The sequence below is a fragment of the Abramis brama genome (assembly GCF_963993115.1).
Source record: "Abramis brama genome assembly, chromosome: 10".
Taxonomy (NCBI): Eukaryota; Metazoa; Chordata; class Actinopteri; order Cypriniformes; family Leuciscidae; genus Abramis; species Abramis brama.
This window is the reverse complement of record NC_139972.1, coordinates 41,154,142-41,177,000: the sequence shown is the minus strand read 5'-3', so window position 1 is coordinate 41,177,000 and position 22,859 is coordinate 41,154,142. Positions and strand designations below refer to the sequence as shown.

The following is a 22,859-nucleotide window of genomic DNA, read 5'->3' as shown; positions in this document are numbered from 1 at the left end:
AGCCCCTTTGCTCAGCAGTTTTGATATTTCGGCTCGAAGTAGGTGTGCTACTTCTGAATTCACCGTAGTTCCGACGCGCTGTGAAGCGGCGAGGACGTTGACAAAACTGTAGCGAGTAGCCTCTCTTTATAATGTCTAGCACCCATTCCGAAACCCCTGGAAGCGCTGCCCATGCATCTGCGTGGTTGGCTAAGGGTTGGATGCGTAGCGCGCTCTGTTCGCGGGGCGACAGAAGCGCTTCGGCGTGCTGTAATATAGGCGTCATGCCTGTGACATTCGAGGCGGGGAGCGCGCTGATCACAGCGGGCAGAACGCTCGCTCTCGACCCCGCTACGGTGCTTAACCGAGTGAGGGAGAGCTGAGCGAGTCCCGAGGGACTCATAATGTCTGTGAGTAAGTGTGGGCGCAGAGGAGCGGGCACACTTACTGCTTTGGACGCGCTGTCTGCCTGAGCAGAGCGAGCGCGCACTGATTTCGTTTACAGAAACCGTGATATGTGCAGAACATAGTGTTTGTGGGCACTGGGCACGTTTACTATGTTGAATGCGCGATCGACCTGAGTCGATTTTATGAGCGCGGGCCCTGTGTGAAGGGCTATGCTTGTGCGTAGGGATGGGCACTGGACAGTGGGCATCTGCTCTACACCTGAAGCACCATCGGCCGTGGCCGGGATTTTTTTTTATTTATTTTTGCGAAGCGCGCTCTGCTCGTTTGGCGGCAGAGGCGCTTTGGTGCACTGTACATAGGCGTTATGCCTGTGACATTTGAGGGGGAGCGCGCTGATCACAGCGAGCAGAATGCCCGCGCTCGACCCCGCTGCGGTGTTTAACCGAGCGAGGGAGGGCTGGGCGAGTCCCGTAGGACATATAATGTCCGTGAGTGAATGTGGGCGTGGGAGAGCGGGCACATTTACTGCAGTGAGCGCACTGTCTGCCTGAGCAGAGTGAATGCACACAGGTTTCATCTTTACAGAAACCATGAGACATGCAGAACATAGTGTTTGTGGGCACTAGGCAGTGGGCACGTTTACTATGTTGTGTGCGCGATCGACCTGAGTCGAATTTATGAGCGCGGGCCCTGTGTGAAGGGCTGTGCTTGTGTGTAGGGATGGGCACTAGGCAGTGGGCATCTTCTCTACACATATAGCACCATCGGCCGTGGCCGGGACACCAGACGATACATCCCATGGGATTTTTCTGGGTAGCCGTAAAAAGGCTTTTGTGTGCAGGCAAGCGGGCAGCTGTGCACTGCAGAATACACTGGAACAGTCACATTTCTTGGAACTGAACGAGCGACGGGCTTCGGTGGAAGTCCGGCCACGGTGGGGCTCGGACACCGACGCTTTCCTAGGCGTGCTAGGATGGCTTCGGGCTTCACCGAAATCCTTGGCCGTGGCCCACGGCTAGTCGAGCGCGGGTTGTACCACGTGCTCGTCGGTTGCAAAAACACATCTGCAGTCGCCTCTCATTGAACTGACAGAGTGATTTGCATTTGGCGGCATAAATATTTTTCGGGATTCGAACACGGGTCTACCGCGCGAAAGTCTGAGAATCTACCACTGGGCCACAGTGAAGATACATAGACATTCAGTTAGCGCGAGTATTATCTGCACTGGCGTTTGTTTGCAGGCATGCGGGTGCACAACATGCAATACTGACATTTTCAATCGCCTGAAAAGTGCCAGAATGTGAGAAGAGTGGATATCGCCCGGTCTCAGCGGGGCTAAAAACACTCCATTCTCCTTACGCCAGTGACGCACGGGAACCGTAGAAACGGTGTTCGGTTGCAGGCAAGCGGGTACTACGCGCTTGCTTGCTGCAAAATGCACCTCTGCAGTCGCCTTCAGGGGACTGACAGAGTGACGCATTGGCGGCATAAATATATGCCGCTAGACCGAGATTCGAACCCCGGTCTCCCGTGCGAAAAACCTATGATTCCACCACTGAGCCACAGGGGGAACACAGATTTTTGGATGCGTTGGGCGTCAACATGTATTGACGCGTGCAGAGGCAGGGTAGCTTTTCTTGTAAAGTAAAGAAAAACTAACCCCGACCGTCCGCTTCCAGGAGGAGCAGCCTCGGAGAAGGATGCCAGGTGAGTCCTCAGAGTCACCATAGGCAATTGGCTCGGGGTGAGGGCGGTTGCCGTCAGCGAGTGCGAGAGCTGCGAGATCCTCTAGGAAAGGGGGGCGTCTTGAAAAAGACGCCCGGCTCTTTTAGTGTTAAATGGTACATACACAAAAAACACAGTATAGAGAAAGGATATAGGCGCCGGATAGCGCAGCGGGAACGGCGGTCGAAGGCGGCGTTGGCCAGCAGCTTCAGGAAGTGGCTCGTCCCGCTGAGGTGCTTTCTCAGACGGCGCGCGGCTTCTCTCGTGATCCAACGATGCGTGAGCTTCGCTGAAGAGATGGAAATCAGAGAATCAGCCTTCTCGAGCTCCCTTTATAGGGCTAGGCCACGCCCGTTTCGGCCTGACGTCACCTCAGGCCTCGCTCGATAGGCTAATGCAGTTGCCGCAGAGCAGCCAATGAGCGAGCGAGCCGTCTCGCCTATGGCCGCGTGCTGCTGCAACGCGCTTTACAATGATTCAAAATTATAAGGATAATTTTTTTGCTTCAGTATCTTGTGGAAAAGAGGTTTTCCCGATAGCGTTTTAGCAAAAACGCAGTACGAGAGACCTCTCGTAAGAGAACCATAGATATCACAAACCTCAAAACAACCTATCACACACTTTTGTTGTTGTTAGCAAAAGACGACAGCTTTTAGCCTAGCTTAGACTCATAACACAAACAGCTGACTTGCCGAACCAGCTGGTGGTGTTGATTGACGAAACTACAGGGTAACTTAAAGACATGATTAATTACATGATCATACACCCATTGTATTCAAACAAATGTTGAAATTACCTTTGATGAAATGATCACTGCACAGACGTGTATACTGTGAAGGTTGCCAGGTCCCATTTCCTGAAACGGTTGCACGTCTGATAGCCTGTATCCATAGTTGTCTTCTCTCTGAATTCTCCTTATCAGATGGGATCTGGTAAAAACATAACCCCAGCTTATCTCATCTGCGGTTAGTGCATCCAATCGCACAACAACTATCTGGCATGTCGTTTACACCTCAAAACACCAACTTTTGTATAGTAAAACTGGCGACGTCCTGGCAAGACCTTGATTAGTTTACTGGGTTTCGTGCTGGAGAACGACGTTCTTGCCCGCCAGCCAGTACTTGTGACGTCACGTGCAAAGTATGAATAGTGGTCAAATACTGAAACTTGAGTCATATCTTTTTAATGATGTATAGTTTGTAAAGGTAATAACATTTAATCTGATAGTAACTTTGAACTATTTAAACAAAAAAAAAATCAGTGCGCCAGCATACTGGCAAAGGTTAACAGGTTTAAGAATCTGTTCATTCTGTGGAGTGTAACATCAAAAATCAAAGGCTATTGGCGCCCTCTGCAGGCAGTTGTTATAATACTGAATGGAGTATAACTGCAAAAAAGTCCCTTAAAGGAGAACTCCGGTCAATTTTAACATTGAGCTCATTTTTTTGTAAATTTGGAGTGCTGTCAATACAGAGAACAACGACAAAAATCGGTGTTGCCTACACCGTGTTATCCTCTTTTTAAAATTTGCACTCTGTTGACTTCATTGGGGCATATTTTAAACCTGCTTTTACCCTCTTAACCCTCTGGGGTCTGGGGTCTGGGGTGTTTTTGGGGCCCTTGGGATGTTTTGACATGCCCTGACATTTGTGCTTTTTTCAGTTATTTATAAACATATTAATGGCAAAGGTGTAAATTCACTCTCTATAGCACAAACAGGCCTACCATAATATGTGAACAAAATGTATGTAGATGTTTGTATTTTTAAGAGAATAATGTTTATGCGTGGTTATTGAAAAAAATAAAAATGAAAGTTGCTGAAATAAGACCACAAAACTCATACTAAATATGTGTCAATAAGACTTTTGACTAATGGATGTTGTCGCTTCGAGTTCTGGCTTCAAAATTATGTGAAAATAGTCTTGCTTTATCGTTCACAAAAAACAATACATTGATTTAAATTGTGTAAAACAGGTTTTGCTTGGAAAGCCAATATGCGAGGGGGGCGTGAACGAGGAGTGGTTTACACCTGAGAATACAATGTCCCACCCACTCTGCATAATGAGCCATTCATTCAGGTGTGACACTGACTGAGCAACAATGCAAGGACAAAATATATATTTAGAAGAAGACTTATATTGACCATTTAAGATTTTGCTTACATCTATCTTGTAAATATGTTTTGCTATTTTATTAAAAAGGTTACAATTACAACAATAATTACAATTTCAACAATATTTCAAGTGTACTCTTTCTTTGTAAAAAAAATTATTATAGGCCTACATTTTATCATATGTAGGTATTCATTAGTTTGAATAGCCAACATTGGAACATCTAACATCTTAGTTTATGACTTTATTTTTGACAAAAATAGTATTATATATATATATATATATATATATATATATAGAACATATGAGCAGAAATTGCTAAACAAAAGCTTATTTGATGTGGCAGTATATTCTACAGTAAAAACTGTACCCAAATCTAGTCAACAAAATGTTGTCTTTCATATTTCGCCTGACTGTAACATTGTTTTTATGAAATATTAGGGCATATAAATGTTAATTTGCAGTTTAATACGTTGCTTATACAAATAGCCTACATTTTATTTCAACATATTTCAGTCGATTTTTACTCATCTCAGTATAGCAATACAGTTTGCTAAAACATCATCATTCATTCACACATGCGATTTAAATTTAAACTGTCTTTTTGCAAGCTGTGGTAAACAGCGCGCATCTCTGCCGTTCATTCATTCATAAACAGAAACCCGATTCACTTGAGAAGGAAAAAAAACTTACTACAGTATTCCTCAGCTCAGTCGGATCCTTGCTCCTCGAAATACCCGCACTTCTGAGGGACATTTTCCATTATTATTATTCCTCACAGCGCTGCGAGACGGTGTAAACAAGTAATGATCTGAATAAACTTGTGTTTTCTCGAGCTGATATGGGGGCGTTCACAGGTTTGCGTGGATTGCCTCAGACATTTGCGTTTGAATAGCGTGCGCTCTCCGGGGCGTGGTCACATTATTTTTGAATGAGCTCTAATGAGCTCGACTGGAATCGCTCTCTTTTAATACAGATTTCACAAGATGAGAATATTTGTTTTTTATATAAATTACTTCATTTAAAAGAAGAGAATTCAAGCTTCATGCCTGTGTGTCTGTATGCCTGTTTGACTGAGTATTCGCTGAGTTATTGTTCATTTTCGGACGCGTTTCAGAATGGACTACACTGACAGAGAGAAGGCAGAACTCGCATCACGTTTATTTTTCTTTATTTGGCAAAAAGCACAACACTTTGTTTTTATTGTGAGTATACACAAAAATAATACACATTTAACAGAATCGACTGATGTATGAAACTTGTTTGTAATATCAAAGTCAACAGAGCAAAATTAATTTCTTTTTAACTGATAAGAAAAAAAGCGAGCTGGTATCGCCGGTGTCATTACAAGTGCACAGCCAATATGAGTGATTCCTTCAGAGTGAACACGGTGAATCTGACTGCAGAAGATGTGAAAGATATGAATAAAAATCCAAAGTAGTCGATTGTCGAGTTCACGCGCATATGTTTAGTTACCTATGATCACGCGCATGAACTCTACAATCGACTACTTTGGACTTCAACAAAAAACAGGATGTAAATACAGGTATGAGCGCTGGCCGAATTAACTTAATTTTTATTCATATCTTTCACATCTACTGCAGTCAGATTCACCCGTGTTCACTCTGAAGGAATCACTCACATTGGCTGTGCACTTGTAATGACACATCAAGGATGTTAAGAGGCTAAAAGCAGGTTTAAATAGTGCCCCATTGAAGTCAAAAGGGTGCAAATTTTAAAAAGAGGATAACATGGTGTAGGCAACACCGATTTTTTTCGTTGTTCTCTGTATTGACAGCACTCCAAATTTCCAAAAAAATGCTTTAATGCAGCTTTAAGAAAACTTAAATTGTACACTGTGTTCAAATGTGATGTTTCACAGACTTTTTATGTTAGTATTAGTTATCAGTCTGAATGCCTTGCACTTAATGGATTTTTTTAATTTTTTTATTCAGGGTTAATTCAGGTAGTTATAAAGCATTTAGTAGAGGTCAGTTCACTATTTTTGTGAGCTCATATAAAGTGAGGACTAGTTATGCCTTGTAAAACATTTATAAAGGAGATTTAAAGGCTGTTAAATATTTCTATGTTCTGTATCACTGTGTGTGTTTGTTTCCTGTGTGTTGAGTCTTTACAAAGCATAACTAGTCCTCTCTTTAGATGAGCTTACTGAAATAGTGAACTGACCACTACTAAATATTTTATAACTACCTGAATTAACCCTGAATTACAGTAGAAATACATGTTAATAAAGTATTTATTAACACACTAAGTAAATATTACTATATGTCTGAATAATAATATGTATGAATGTACATTTAAATAGTTTATTACCCACACTTTCTAAATGATCTTATGAATCACTTACAACTCCTAAACAACTGCTTTGTAAATAATGCAATACTTCATTTAGAAATGATGAATTGATCATATAATACAAATATTAAACACATTATAGAAATGCTTATCAATCAAGAATAAAGCATTTATAGTTGTATTTATAAACTGCTTATTAATGTCTATTAATGCTTTATAAATGATGAATTAACTGTTTATTAATGTTAACTAATGATTAATAGCGTGCAGTTATTATAAAGTGTTACCAGTAAAGGTGTATTAGGAAAAGAGGAAATAATTATAATCAATCGTGGTCTAGAAAGGTAGGGAAAAAGCAGTTAATAAAATAAAAGCAGTTAAACAGTTGCAGAATATTTTCTTCAGTTCAACACAGTTAGATGACCCCTAGATGACCCCTAAATCAATAGGATGCTACTCTTCCAAGGTGTCTTTGGTTTCCAGAGCCACTCTCAGCTTCTGCCAGAAGACCCTGGTGTCCTCTCCTGGTTTAGGCCAGCTGAGATACGTCTTCTTCTGGATGAGTTTCTTCATTCTGTAGTACGGAGACAGTTGATGACTTGGAATATTCTCCAGGAATACCAGGATAAGAACATCTTTTTTCTCATCAAAGAGACGGAAACTAGCGACTTGGATCTCTCTGGAACACCACTCACTTTCCAGGTAGTGACGGCTAATCACACAGATGGTTTTGCGACTATTATAAATGCCATCAACAATATTATCCATAATCGGTTTGCCTGGTTCAAAGTCCCTGTGATGCAGACACAGCTTCCAGCCTTGCTCGTCTTCCAACTGAGGTAACAGTTCCCTCATTACCCACAATTCATCATGAACATTATAGGAAATAAAAGCATCATACTGCAAACCATTGAGCTTTCTCTGCTGTTTGTTATCATGGAGAAAAGCAAGTAGAAGGTAGTAAGCATAAATAACCTGCCATTTGAGGAAGTGAAAGAGAAAAGAGCCGAGGAGTGTCAGTAACACTAGTGTGGTTGTGGAAATGAAACAGAAAAACCCAACATCTACATTACATGAACCTACATCAAGATCCAGGAGTTTATGTCCTTTGAGTTTGTCTGGGTAATTGCATGTGAGTTCATAACCACTCTCAACTTGTGTCTCATTGCTACGTATGGTCCAGTTGACGAACCAGGCATTGCTACAGTCACATGAGAGAGAATTAGCTTGCAGATCAATGAAAGTCAGTGTTGGAAGAGACTGGATCAAAGTTTCATTAATGACTGATATTGCGTTCTTGCTTGCATGCAACAGATGCAGTTTACTGAGATTTGCGTTTATGAGAAAGTCCAAAGATTGCAAGCCAACTTTGGACAGGTGGAGCGTCTTGAGGACCCGGAGTGGCAGAAATTCTGTTGCTGTGAGTGAAATAAAATTATTCCTGTTGAGATCCAGTTCCAACAGAGAAGGAGTGTACGTAAATGTGTCTGGATGTAAAGAATTTATATTAAGATTCTCTGCTTGAAGTTCCTCCAAAGACTGCAGTCCCTTGAAAAGGTTTAAGGGTAAATAGCGCATTCCTGTATTAATTTGGCTAAAAATGTTCAGAGTCTTTAGCTTTCCCAGATTTTGAAAGGGTGGTTGTGCAAGAGCATCTTGACTGTCATATGAAATATGGTTATTGTTCAACAGAAGTGTTTTCAGGTTTGGGAGTCTGGAGAACACCGAATATTTTATTGAACTCTGAAAGAGCTTGTTTGATTGCAAATTCAGGAAAGTTAAATTTGTCAATCCATCGAAGGCCCCCGCTTCAATAGACGATATTTTATTGTCTGGCAGAGACAAATTCTTCAGTGATTTTAAGGACTCAAAATCTCCCCTACAGACAGAGTCCAGCTTGTTATTTGACAGATCCAAACTCTCAAGTTTATGAAGATCTTTTTTAAAATATCCGTTGGGAAGTTTGTTAGATCCAATCAATAGAGTTGCTAAGGTTTTCAGATCTTTAAAAGCAAAGTCCTCAATAAGAGATATTTCATTACCGAAAATCTGAAGGGTCCGTAATTGGGTCAAGTTGGCAAAATCAACACGGCCTATGTTCGTTATGTTGTTGAAGGCGAGGTCCAAAAGACGAAGACCTGGTAGACTGCTGACGATAGCAGGGATGCTGGATAGTCTGTTGTGGGAGAGATCAAGTTCAGTTAATTGTGTGCAGAACTGCATCTCGTCTTTTGATATGGATGTAATGTTGTTCCTCTGCAAGCCTAGAAACCTCAAAGACGAAATCAGACAGACATTCCTAATCAAAGCTCGCACTTTTACATCTCCCAGAGAGTGAAGCCTCAGAGTGGCCAAAGAATTGAAGGTCTGTAGGAGATCTGTGATCTTCTCCAGGGGCAACTGTATTCCACTTATATTTAGATGTTGCACACTTTTTAGATACCTTTTGTCCTGCACATCCCATGTCATGTTTTCAGAAATGAAAGCCAAGATCAAATTATCAAGGAGAGGGAAAATATCTGCAGTGATACTGAACACTTTCAAAGGATTTTTAGATAAATCCAGGACTTTCAGTCTCAGAGATATGTTGGACACCTCCGAGGACTGAAACGAGGTGAAGCCGTTAAACCCAATGTGCACTTCCTGTAATTGTGGTAATAAAAATAGCGGCTGAACTTTGCTTATTGTATTCAGATGATTTCCTGTCAGATTTACTTTTCTCAAACTGATCAGGGGAGAAAATGCAGAGAAGTTGATATTTGTGATTAAGTTCTCATTTAGATGCAAGATGGTGAGATTTCCCAGATTCTGAAACATTCCTCCCAAGATCTCCGTCAGTTTGTTGCAGGCCAGATTTAACTCCTGAAGAGCCACCAAACTGCTGAACGCACCTTCCTCCACCTCGCAGATCTTGTTGTGTTGTGCAGTAAGATTTTTAAGATTAGACAGCTGAGAGAAATTCTCCTTTTTAATCTTCTGTATGAGATTAAAAGAAATGTCCAAATGCGTGGCTTTGTCCGGTATATTCCCTGGTACAAAATGCAGGGACCTCTTGTTACAAAGCACATTTATATTTTCTGCATATTTCAAAGCCCCTCTGACGGTGCAGTACTTTACTGTGTATCCATTTACAAGATTTATGAAAACACAGCAGTAAAGCAGCCATGACGTCAAACTACAGTATTTAATAAAGCACAAACCACGTTCTCTCTTTGACATTTTTAAGATTCACTCTATTGTAATCACTTAAATGGAGTAAATCATCCAGTTGTAATTCTTTGTTGAGTTTTCTTAGCTTCAGTTTTCCTAAGAAAGAGAAACACCAGTGTAAGTGCAGTGATAATGGTGTTACGCAGGTAATACTGAGGTTACTAAAGCATTGAGTCATTGGGCAGAGAACACAGAATTAAAGCCAGTGCATTGAGCAAACACTTTGTAAATACTCTATGCACACTGCACAGTACGAAACATTATTTTAAAATATAATTAGGTGTCTCTATACTTACGAAAAGTGATGACATTTGTTGCCTAAGAAAAATTAAGTAAATACTTTTCACCCCAAATTTGTATATGAAATATATGGGATGCACACAGACTTTGATATGTCACTTATGTTTAGGTTTTAACTAGTAAAGAATACTTATATTTTTCGGTGAGGAGGGAAGCTATTTGCTTCATTTTGCAATGACAAGTGGTTGTCTAAATTAATATCAGAACCTTGTTTGTGCATACTTAAACAAGCTAGAGTCTTATTTTCTTACGAAAGATCTCTGTCCTGATCTGTCCTGAAAACTCTCTCAAATAGAGCATTATTATCTTCAGAGAATCTCAAATCACTAAATTTAGAAACAAATATTTTTAAATGATTGAAGAAACAGTTGTACAAAAAATGAATGACCTTAATCAAAATGGGTAATGTTAACAAAGCAGAACGAATTAAGTCAGATGATTTTTTTTTTTAAATTAAGCTTTGTTTGATTGTTTGAAAACTTACCTTTAAACAATTCCAAGTAAATGCAGAGCAAATAATCACAAAGCAGGTCTTCTTGATTCACCTTACTGACTATAGTGCTGATTCGACACAGTAATGACACAGTTTATCTTACTTTTCATTTTAAAGTTCTTACATTTGCAGGACCTGAATCCCATTTGCTTCTGTGTCGTTTCACTTCTTATTTCCAAAATTATACTGTGAAAGAAAGTCTTAAGAGGTCCAGAAAGAGGAAGGATGTTAAAGGGGGGGTACAATGGTGTTTCATGTATTCAGGGTTGTTTACAGTGTTAAAGAGATGGATTCTCATGCTAAACATGGCCAAAGTTTAAAAAAAATATTTCGGTCCAGAAAGAGGAAGGATGCACACCACGTGATAATTTTTTTATTTAGTTTGACAGAGACATTGTACATTAATAAAAACATTCCTGTAAATGTACCAGAATTAGCCAAAGGCTATTTTTCATCCGTAGTCCCTGGACAAGATGTTACAAGTCACCCTAAAGAAAATGTGATTAAAAATACATAATAGAAAATGTAATCATTACACAATACAATAAAAATCTATTTAAAAAATTTAGGATCAATTAAAAACAATGCAACAAAATACAAACAATAATAGGATGGCTAGCAGATATAAGATTCTAGTGTTGACAAATCTGAGTACTGATTAACCAATTCTTCAATTGAACCCTAAATAAAGCATATGTGTCTAGATCTCTTATAGCTGTCGGAATAGTATTCCATTCTTGTGCAGCTTTGACAGAAAAAGCAGACTTACTAAATTTTCTTCGTCTAAGCGGTATGACACAATCTTGTCTTAATGCGCCTCTTGTAGAGTGATAATAATTAAATAATTGTATACATCAAGCATACATTTGCATACTTAATCATGTTTTCCCAACTTAATAAATTGCGTGGCAATCCACGCAAACCTGTGAACGCCCACATATCAGCTCGAGAAAACACATCAAGCTTATTCAGATCATTGTACTTGTTTACACTGTCTCGCGGCGCTGTGAGGAATAATACTATCGAAATAATAATAATGGAAAATGTACCTCAGAAGTGCTGGTATTTCGAGGACAACGGATCCTGAGCTATGGAATACTGTAGTAAGTTTTTTTTTTCATTCTCAAGTGAATCGCGTTCCTGAGTGTGAATGAATGAACAGCAGAGATGCGCGCTGTTTATCACAACTGGCAAAAAGACGGTTTAAATTTGAATCGCGTTTCTGTGTGTGAATGAATGTTTCGCTTTTAGCAAACTGTATTGCTATACTGAGTAAAAATCGACTGAAATATGTTGAAATAAAATGTATTTGTATAAGCAACGTATTAAACTGCAAATTAACATGTATATTTCTTATAATAAAAACGAAAGACCTATGTTACAGACATATGAAAGACAACATTTCGTTGATTAGTTTTGGATAGATTATACATTTTTACTGTAAAATATCTGACACATCAAATAACCTTTTTTTTTTCTTTTTTTTATTTAAAATATTTTATTTACACATTTTCAATTACACAAACAGTGTAAATATAGACAGAAAAAAATACAAACTTCCCTCAGAAAGAAACAAAATAGTATAGATAATATAAAAGTAAAATCAACTACAGAAAAAAAAAATATATATAAAAAATAAAAAATAAAATCTGCTCAGAAGTAATACAGAGCACTGTTAGTAAAGGAGCAATCAGCACCAGTAAGAACATGCTTGTTATCTCAACAAAGTGAAATACATGTACATGGCGAGAAGCACCAATAATGCATACACATCTAAATACCCACAGGGTTATAGTCTCGATAGTCTCGCGTAGCCAGACCTTCAGACTGACGGCTGAAGGTCTGGAATTCATAGCAGCTTTCTTTGGCCAAGGCCCGCCCATAAGGCCGTTTGACCGACATGTCAAACAACCAATTACAGTTCGTTTCGTTCAGCGTCACGTTTCGGGGCGTGGAAATGTCCCCACAACAACAGACCGGCGTGCAACAAGTCAGTCAGCACAGAAAATCAAAGAAGGAGAAGAAAACAAGCAGTAAGTCATTGATCTGTTCGTGCACGCATACTTTTGAGAATCCTACGTTTAGCTGATCTTGATAAATGCGCATTGTCACTCATGTAAACACAACAGTTTTTCTTCCGCAATCACACGTCTGCGCTTTGATTCCCGGCGGACCGAAAATAAACGCGACACTCGCGCCCCCGGAAATCCGATAAAATTCAACCAATCAGATGACGACTTCGACATTCCTGAAGTGTTTCCAGTTAAGTGTACCATATGCATCAGACGTTTAGCCAACGTTCCGTGGGCGTGACGTCTGAGGCTGAGACTATAGTCTCGACAAGTACAACACAAAAGGCTGCCACATTTTATCAAAGGTCGCAGAGGTCAAACAAACGCTATGTCGAACCCTCTCTAGATGCAATAGATGAGTGATTTCTAACAACCAGGTATTAAAAGATGGCACATTTTCATTTTTCCATAAAGTTAAAATATTTCTTTTTGCAATGACCATACTATATTGTACCGTTTTTTGTTGAAGAAGGGTTAGAGTAGTAAGGTGTCGGGCCCCGCCCAATATAGCAGTGTAAGGGTCTGGGGTGATATCACAACCATGAATCGTGGAGAGGCAATTGAAAATATCAGACCAGAATTTGTTTAATTTGGGGCAGGACCAGAAGAGATGACCAAGAGTGCCCTCCTCTGCTTTACATTTTGGACAGATTGGGGAAACAGAGGGATAAAAAGAATGTAGTTTAGTGCAGGAATAATGGAGTCTATGGATTACTTTAAATTGGATGAGTTGATGTCGAGAGTTTATCGAGCAGCAGTGGATGGAGGAAAGGCAAGTATCCCAGTCATCAACACTGATTGTAATACCAAGATCTTTCTCCCAGGCTTCCTTTAGGTGTCGAGTAGGAGCAGGCTCATAAGCTGTAAAAATGTTAATAAAACGAGAGACAAGTCTCCTCGAGTCAGGGGCCTGATTTAGTAGAGCGTACAAATCTGTGGAGACAGGGAGTGACTCAAAGTTTGTTATGTTTTTGCGTGTGTAATCCCTAATCTGGAGGAAACGGAAGAAATGTGAAGGTGGGAGTGCATATTTTTCCTTCAGTTGCGTGAAGGTAGCGAAAGCTTTTTCAATGTAAAGGTCTGCTAAAGTGGCAAGACCTTTGTTCTTCCAGATCACAAAAGTGTTATCACTTAAAGAGGGGGGGGAAGTGGGGTTGTGGCATATAGGGGTGTAAGCTGAAAAATCGGGTAGATTGTATGTTTTAAATAACCTTTTGTTTGCCAATTTTTGCTCATATGTTAAATATAGTATGTTTTGTCAAAAATAAAGTAATCAAATAATATGTTATAGTGTTTATTCCAATGTAGCCTAGGCTATATTCAAGTAATGAATCTTTAACTTTGAAATATGTATGATAAAATGTATACTTTAGTTTTTACAAAGAAAGATTACACTTGAATTGTTGTTGTAATTGTAACCTTTTTAATAAAAAAAAAATATTTACAAGGTAGATGTAAACAAACTTTTAAAAGGTAAATATAAGCCTTTTCTTTAAATAATTTTATAAATATTCCAAAACTGAAGAGTATAAATATTCCAAAACTGAAAATACAGTAGAATTAACTGCACAATTACTAGACATGTTTTCCTTGGATATTATAGGCCAATTTGCAAGCACAATTTGTAAAAAAAAAAAAAAAAAAATGCTTCCAACTGTTGCTCTTGCATTCTTTCTTGTGGCTATAGGTGACACACCTGAATGAATGGCTCATTACGGATGCGGGCCCCATTGTCTCCTCAGGTGTGAACCACTAAATATGCATGATGGTGTTGGAGTGTTGACGCCCCACTCGCATATTGCCTTTCCAAACAGAAAGTGTACATGTACATGCATGTTGCTCACATATTATGGTAGCCCTGTTTGTGCTAAATAGAGTGTAATTACACCTTTGCCATTAATATGTTTATAAGCAAATGAAAAAAGCACAAATGTCAGGGCATGTCAGAACATCTCAAGGACCCCAAAAACACCTTATACCCCAGAGGGTTAAACAGAAAGTCATGTGAGAAATAACCTAAGAATACATAAACATCTTAGCTGCTTCTAATGATCGTGCAGTCTAGATTTTTAGAAAGATTAATCCTGTGGAAGATAGTCACGTGCTTTTGCATGAGGTGACTGTAACCAATCAGAACGTTCCTTACTGTTCCTAAATTGTGTGTAAAACTTAGTTCACAGAGTCTCTCTTGGTAAATGACACCAGAGAGCAATAATAAACTAGCAGTCTAGGAGTATTATCTGGTATGTGCTGCAGCACGTAATAGAAGAGAAGTGCTAAAGTTGGAGATAGTGATAGTCCATTCTCTTGTAAGAAGGAGCGATGATATGTCAGAGCATTAAAGATTCTGTGCTCTAAATTTGGCTATTAATGACTAAGATTACTGTTTAATTCAAACAAAGTACAACTCGGGGTATTGCACACCGGACGCACGCTATCTCAGTTTATGGCAAGCACATATTCTTCCAACTCTGCCTCTCAGATTGTTTCTATCTATTGTTCATATCATCATTCAGTGCACCTGTGTTAACTGTGCTCTCTGAACTGGTTTATATTGTAAAGTTGGTTTGGTCACATCATTAGAAATAAGTGTTAACAAATGAGTCATTGTGTGTTAACATTTTACACATTTGTAACTACTTGTCTGCAGGGGGGAGAGGAGAGGGGGAAAGGGGTGATACCTTCGCCACAGATCGGCATTTCTAATTTGACATAACATTTTTGTTTGTTTTATTGTTGAACTACAACAGAGTAAACTGAAATTAAATGTTTAAATTAAATGTAAATTAATTCGATTTTTTCCTGTAAATGCGCAATTCAATTGCGACACTTGACGTCAATTAACGTCAACAAATTAAACGCAATAATGGAGAAATCAAGGCAGTGGCACACAGACAAGAGACATTTTAAAAAAGTTTGGCAAGAAGAGTTTTTATTCACTGAAGTCAAATCAAAGGCAGTATGTCTAGTTTGCAAACAGTCTGTTGCTGTTTTAAAAGAGTACAATATCCGTCGTCATTATCAAACAAAACATTCTGCAGCTTTCTCAAAGTACAGCGGCGAGGCGCGAAAACAGAAGGCTAACGAGCTGCTTGCTGAACTTCGATCTGAACAGAGCGCACTGCTACGTCCTTCATCAGCACAAGAAAGCGCCATACGGGCCAGTTATCAGATTTCCGCTATAATTGCTAAAAGTGGAAGAGCCTTCGCTACTGGAGAGTTCGTCAAGGAATGTCTTGCAGTGGCTGCAGAAGCAGTTTGTCCTTCTCAGGTACGAATGTTCTCACAAATTAGCCTGTCAAGAAATACTGTTACCCGACGCATAGAGGACATGGCTCAAGACATTGGCGAGCAAATCAAGACAAAGGCAAGTGCGTTCTCTGCCTATTCAATAGCCTGCGACGAGAGCACCGACATATCCGATTCCGCACAGCTGTTGGTATTTCTGCGTGGAGTAAATGAAACTTTTGATGTGACACAAGAGCTGGCTGGCATTGAGACCCTTTCTGGTACTACTAGAGGAGAATATCTCTTTTTTGCTGTTGAGAGAGTGTTGGAAAAAAATGAATTAAAGTGGGAGAAGATGGCCGGCATTACAACTGACGGAGCGCCGGCAATGGTAGGGAGGAAATCTGGCCTTGCTACATTTGTGTCTCAAAAAGTCAGTGAATGTGGAGGAAAAGTTGTTAAGTACCACTGCATTTTACATCAAGAACAACTATGTGCTAAATCTGTCGGGCTTGTGAATGTGATGCGTGACGTCGTCAAAATTGTCAACAATATACGCTCCAAAGCGCTTTCTCACCGACAGTTCAAGACACTGATGGATGAGATGGATGTGCAATATGGTGATGTGTTGTACCACCAGGAGGTCAGATGGCTCAGCCGTGGAAAAGTTCTCAGGAGATTTTTTGATCTGCGTGATGAGATCAGAGTTTTTCAGGAAAGCAAGGATGGTAGTATTCAAGTGCCCACTGATAAGAAATGGCTCTCTGACCTGGCTTTCCTTGTGGATGTAACAGAGATGCTTAATATTTTGAATGTTCAGCTCCAGGGAAAGGACCAGATTATCACCCAGCTTTTTGATCACGTCAGAGCTTTCAAACAAAAACTACTGCTGCTCAGAAGACATCTCTCAGCAGGTAACAGTAACATTTACAGTTATAATATTCAGGATATTTTGTGCAATTATAATTATATTATTATTAATTATATTTAGAATTATATGTGGAGTTTACATTTATATTCAGTCATGTCAGCATTTGTATTTTTGTTGTACATCAAGCTGATAAAATTTGCTTAAAATTTGCTAGTTTCTTAAATTGTCATGAAATAATAATTTCCTTCTTTTTTCAGTTATTTATTCTATTTTTTCTCCCTCTGTTTTACATGTCTGTCCCAGTCTCACACTGTTCTTTCTGTTTCTCATCCCACATGCAGGAAATTTAGCCCATTTTCCCTGTCTTGGAGAGGTAGGCATGGTGAAAGAGAAGGTCCATGAGTATGATGCTGTTCTCAGTCTGATGAACTTGAACAAGAGTAAACTCAGAAGCAAAATAACTGACTCTCACCTACATAATATCTTGTCTTTGTCTGTAAGTCAGCTACAGCCCAATCTTGAAAAACTTATGAAAAATAAGGATATCTCTCATTAGGTCACTGACATTGCAACCACATGGTTTTATTATTGCTTGTGTATTTGGCATTGAACTGTATTGTACATTGAACACTTTGGGATTGTTGGTTTTATTGTAATAAGTTCATTAAAATGCAAAACTTTACAAATAAAACTGCATTAGTTAATCAGATTAAAGTTGTTTTATATTTATTTTAAATTATGTATATTTAAATTTATATTATGAAATAAATAAACCCATAGCAACTTTAATGTAATACAGTTTGATTTATGATGCAAAATTTACTTTTGGCCCACGGCCCTCAATCAAGTTTGATTTTTGGCCCTTCATAGGAAAAAGTTTGGGCACCCCTGAACTAAACCATCATCAATGCATTTTAATGTCTTATTTACTTTGTCTTGTTTACTTAAATATTTGTATTATTTTATAGATATTTCAGATCCCATACCGGCATAGTTTACCCAAAAATCCTTAACCCATCTTACCTTCCAACATCATCATTAGCCCCATACAGTGGTCCCTGGATGAGAGTATTGCTGAAGCCGCTACCATGGACCCTGCTTTGCCGGGATGCCCTGCTGGCTGCACATGCGTTCCTCGTTCTCAACGCATCAGCTCATTCCTCCAGTGCCACTGGCCACTCTGGGACCAATCAGACCCTCGTGCTGATACAAGATCATTTCTGGTGGCTTAGGACGGCATGTCAGATTAAGGCCCACATTTCATTTCCAGGGTGTGAAAGTCCTTTTTCACCTTCTTAGGTTTGACCACTAGTCTGTCCTCTGGTTACCACCCTCAGAGCAATGGTCAGATGGAGAGAAAGATACAGGAGATTGGTTCGATTCATGAGAACCTTTTGCCATGGCCAACAGAACTCCTGGAACTACAGATTTCTTACTTTCTTACTTTCCAAGTTTACCTACTCAAACTATATCACCCTCCTGTTTCTGGCTTGGGTGTCGTGACATCATTACATGGTGTGGCCGCCATGAATGTAAACATACAGCAAGTCGAACGAGGTTTAGCAGAGTTGGGAGAAAGAAAAGAAAGAAAAAAGATGTTAAAATCCCGAAAAGGATGTGGAATTTACCGGGATACGTTAAATAGGGAAGCCAGGGACCGGTATGTGGACAAAATCTGGACTCATCAGCACTAGAGCCCTGCACGGGCCTCAAATCTAGGCCCGAGACGCTCAGGCCCTAGCCCGACCCGTGTCCGACAGCTCATCAGAATTATCAGCCCGAGTCCGACCCGAGCCCGTTTTTTTCTTTTCTTTTTTTTTCACAGCGGCAGACTGCCATTAAAATATGTCCGTTTTGTTAGTTATGTTTCTTTTCTTTTCATTTCTTTATTAAGTTAATTTAGACAAATGTTTGGAGCATAAAAAAAATAAATAAAAAAAAAATGACGACCAAGCAAGCCGAGCCAACAGCGAGTAAAACATGTTTGATCAATTTAGCCTCTCAAATCAACGCTAATACTTTACTTAGCTACAATAAAATCCATAGATATAAAACACTTCAAGCATATCACACAGACAGTTTAATGTTTATTTATTAAACCACAGTGAGTAATTTTTTTTGAAATACTGAGGCAGGCTCAGGCTGCTCGCAACAGCGCTCGCAAACGAAATGAGCAATAGTCAATCTAAACAAATTAAACTAAATAAATCAAAAACAAACTTGCAAGTTATCTTACCTCAAAAATGCACCACAGAACATGGCCATTCTTTTTTCCAGTAGTTTCCAACAGTTAAACGAAAATAAAGTCCAATCAAACGAAAAGTTAGAACAGTCTCTTACAGAGCATCGTGGAGAAAAAGAATAGCATCCACAGTGGAAGATTTTAACCCAGTCCTCTCTTCTAGCACTCGCGATTTTTCTCTTAATATTCTCCATTATTTGCACATGAGGTGAATCGTTGGTTGCGCTGACGGGAAACCTTCTGTGTGTGTGCGTGCGTGCGTGCGTGCGACTGTCATGTCAATCATATGTCAGTGTAATTATAAGATTATGAAAGTTATGAGGTTATTAAATGTCTTTCTATGTTTGTTTTTCTATCGTCGACGTCAACTTCTCATATTTTTTTAATTAATGTCTAAAAATATAAAAAGAAGGATAACCCAAAAAAGGCCCGGGGCCCGGCCCGCATGTGAACTATGACGTGAAAATTGGCCCGAAGCCCGGCCCTAGGGGCATAAAAAAGTCGGGGCCCGTCGGGCTCGGGCTGAAATGCAGGGCTTTAATCAGCACTCATTATCACATTCACTTGTATCTCATTATCTTGTTTAGTTCACCCCATATTAGTCAGGGGGCCAATTCTGAAAAGGGCTTCCGTTAAGACTTTTGCGGACATGTTTTGGTACAAGCTGTCACCCTATTTTTTTAGTTAGAAGACACTCATAGGTAAGATATTAGGGTGGTTGTCAAGCTGAATTTTTTTTTTTGTGACTTGTACAAGCAATTTCAGGCCAATTTTTTGGTTTCCTGCTCAACACGACATGCCAACAGTAAATGTTGAATATCTCCACAACCACAAGGACCATATTCATAAAAATGGTATCAAATGAAGTGTCAGAATGAACATTTATTGTACAGTGTAAGAGACAACAGAACTAGAACATGAAAAAAACAATCTCCGCCTAAAGAGAACCAGGTTTCAAAGTGAATATCAGCTTGTAAACATAACCTAGTATCCCAAAACCTCTATCAATCAGTACCCATATCTATGGGAATGAGTCAAGCCAAGTTTAAAGCTTGTAGGGAGAGACAGTGCAATGCTGCACAAGTTATAATACTTTAATGTCAAGGCGGAAATTTAGAACTGTAGATGATGGTCTATGGTGCTATTTGACTTAATTAGTGTACCAGGTTGTAACACAAATTATATTTAATTATCACTATAGTTATTAATTCCATCCTAACAAAACTGCTCTCTCACTTCTTTAGGGTTAGGGGTTAGTAACTAGTTAGTAGTAATAACTATGTAATAGTCGTATGGCAAAGGTATGTTTTTCCCCATCAAAGCAGTGGCTCTCAGGTTGGCAGAGGTTGGCTCTCAGGTTGTCAGTCTCATCCCTTTGAGACTGAATGGATTGAATAAGCAAGGTCAAGCTAAGCACAATGCAAATAATGGTGTGTGTCTATTATATTGCAAAAATATTGCACAGTATTATACTACAATAATCTCCAGAAAGAGCACAAAGACACCACTTCCTGAAAAATCACTTCAATCAAAGGGCTTTATCTTGGCTGTATTTTCCATATTTGTCTTGACAAATGAAACATTACAGAAAGCATAGCCGATATAAAAAATTGGATGACTCATAATTTCCTACTTCTAAATTCTGAAAAAACAGAGATTCTAATTATTGGACAAAAAACTTCCTCACGTAATAACCTAGAATACTGTCTAACACTTGATGGCTGCTCTGTCAAGTCTTCGTCGTCGGTTAGGAACCTGGGTGTGCTCTTTGATACCAATCTTTCATTTGAAAGTCACGTGTCTAGTATCTGTAAAACTGCATTTTTCCATCTTAAAAATATATCTAAATTACGTCATATGCTCTCATTGACAAATGCGGAACAATTAGTTCATGCGTTCATGACCTCAAGGCTAGATTATTGTAATGCTCTACTGGGTGGTTGCCCTGCATGCTTAATAAACAAACTGCAGCTGGTCCAAAACGCAGCAGCTCGAGTTCTTACCAGAACCAGGAAGTATGACCATATTAGCCCGGTTCTGTCAACACTGCATTGGCTCCCTATTAATCATCGCATCAATTTTAAAATATTGCTGATTACTTACAAAGCACTAAATGGTTTAGCTCCGCAGTACTTGAGCGAGCTCTTAACGCATTATAGTCCTTCACGTCTATTGCGATCTCAAAATTCCGGCCAGTTGATAATACCTAGAATATCAAAATCGACTGCTGGTGGTAGATCCTTTTCCTATTTAGCACCAAAACTCTGGAACAGTCTTCCTACCATTGTCCGGGAAGCAGACACACTCTGTCAGTTCAAAGCTAGATTAAAGACACATCTCTTTGACCTAGCATTCACATAATACATTACAGACTTCTATAATTCAATGTTAGGCTGCATAGATTAGGTCAGTTGGAACCGGGAACACTTCCTATAAATCCTGATGTACTTGTTACATCATGAGAAGAATGGCATCTACGCTAATTTTAGTGTCTTCCTCCCGCAGCCTGCCGGATCCAGGCCGTATCCAGATCTGACGAAGGACCTTTGCCTGGACCCGATGACAACTGAGTGCTGAAGTGCCAACTAGTCTCTCCCTATGGAGGATCCCTTTACCACCCTACAGATAAAGCGTCGTCGGGAAAACTCAATTTGCGTATCTACCCCGAATTGATAAAATAAAATAAAATTCTTAATCAAAACTATAAGGAAACACCAGTAATTTGTTTAGGCTTGGTTTGTAGGGAATTACAAACCTGCACACATATATTCAAACGCACATAACTATAGAACCCATTTTTGATGCGCATATGAACGCCATCAGCTTTTCTCACAGGATCGCGTTTAAAGTTTGTGTAGTCGTCTTGGCGGCCCCTAATTTAATAACAAATGATCGTTGCGACGGAAGCGAATCAATCAAAACTAACTTTAGCTGGAAAATAACTTTATTAAAGAACATCTATAAAGCCAAAACAATCTTACCTTAAATTATACGTTTATCTCTGTAAAGCTGCTTTGAGACAATGTACATTGTTAAAAGCGCTATATAAATGAAGATGACTTGACTTGACTTGACATTTTTCCAAATCATTATCTCTTCCTATTTGTTTTTCTTTGGACACTAGGCTTACAGCTCCCTCTGGATCCATGTTATCTCATCTGAAGGCAAATAAATTTTTCACTACACTAGTCTGATTGGTTTCTGAGTGGATCACTACAATGTCCTCTGACATAAGCTGAGGGCTTTGCTATCTAACAAACTTATTCACACTTTTAGCTATAGCAGACTGTAAAATAGGCTGCTGAGCAGCAAATAAATTAAAAACATAATATTTCCATTACACATCTGCACAAAACTTAATTTACCTATTAGTAAGTAAGCTAGTAATTATGAAAGTAAATTAGCCTAGCTATACACTCACCTAAAGGATTATTAGGAACACCTGTTCAATTTCTCATTAATGCAATTATATAATCAACCAATCACATGGCAGTTGCTTCAATGCATTTAGGGGTGTGGTCCTGGTCACGACAATCTCCTGAACTCCAAACTGAATGTCAGAATGGGAAAGAAAGGTGATTTAAGCAATTTTGAGTGTGGCATGGTTGTTGGTGCCTGACGGGCCGGTCTGAGTATTTCACAATCTGCTCAGTTACTGGGATTTTCACGCACAATCATTTCTAGGGTTTACAAAGAATGGTGTGAAAAGGGAAAAACATCCAGTATGCGGCAGTCCTGTGGGCAAAAATGCCTTGTTGATGCTAGAGGTCAGAGGAGAATGGGCCGACTGATTCAAGCTGATAGAAGAGCAACTTTGACTGAAATAACCACTCGTTACAACCAAGGTATGCTCAATAGATCAAGTTAATCTGTTGTGTGATTGTATGATTCACTCCTTTATAAA

General features: G+C 39.4%; 2 protein-coding genes across 2 annotated transcripts in view; both read right to left on the bottom strand.

Annotated features, from left to right (window-relative positions):
- Nucleotides 1-691: 691 nt before the first annotated feature.
- stx1a (syntaxin 1A (brain)) overlaps nt 692-22,859 on the bottom strand; it is a 79,428-nt gene continuing 57,260 nt past the window's right edge. Inside the window, exons 10-11 of the mRNA XM_084126804.1 lie at nt 2,909-3,041; nt 692-2,401 (exon numbers count right to left, since the gene is read on the bottom strand). Coding sequence (XP_083982930.1) covers nt 2,148-2,401; nt 2,909-3,041 — 387 coding nt within the window. The 3' untranslated portion in view covers nt 692-2,147. The remainder of the gene's footprint in view (nt 2,402-2,908; nt 3,042-22,859) is intronic.
- LOC311091068 (uncharacterized protein) lies at nt 6,542-10,673 on the bottom strand. Its single transcript, XM_084126803.1, has 2 exons — nt 10,534-10,673; nt 6,542-9,845 (listed from the first exon to the last, which is right to left on the bottom strand). Exon 2 carries the CDS (start codon nt 9,756-9,758, stop codon nt 6,993-6,995), a length of 2,766 nt encoding a protein of 921 aa, XP_083982929.1. The 5' UTR covers nt 9,759-9,845; nt 10,534-10,673; the 3' UTR covers nt 6,542-6,992.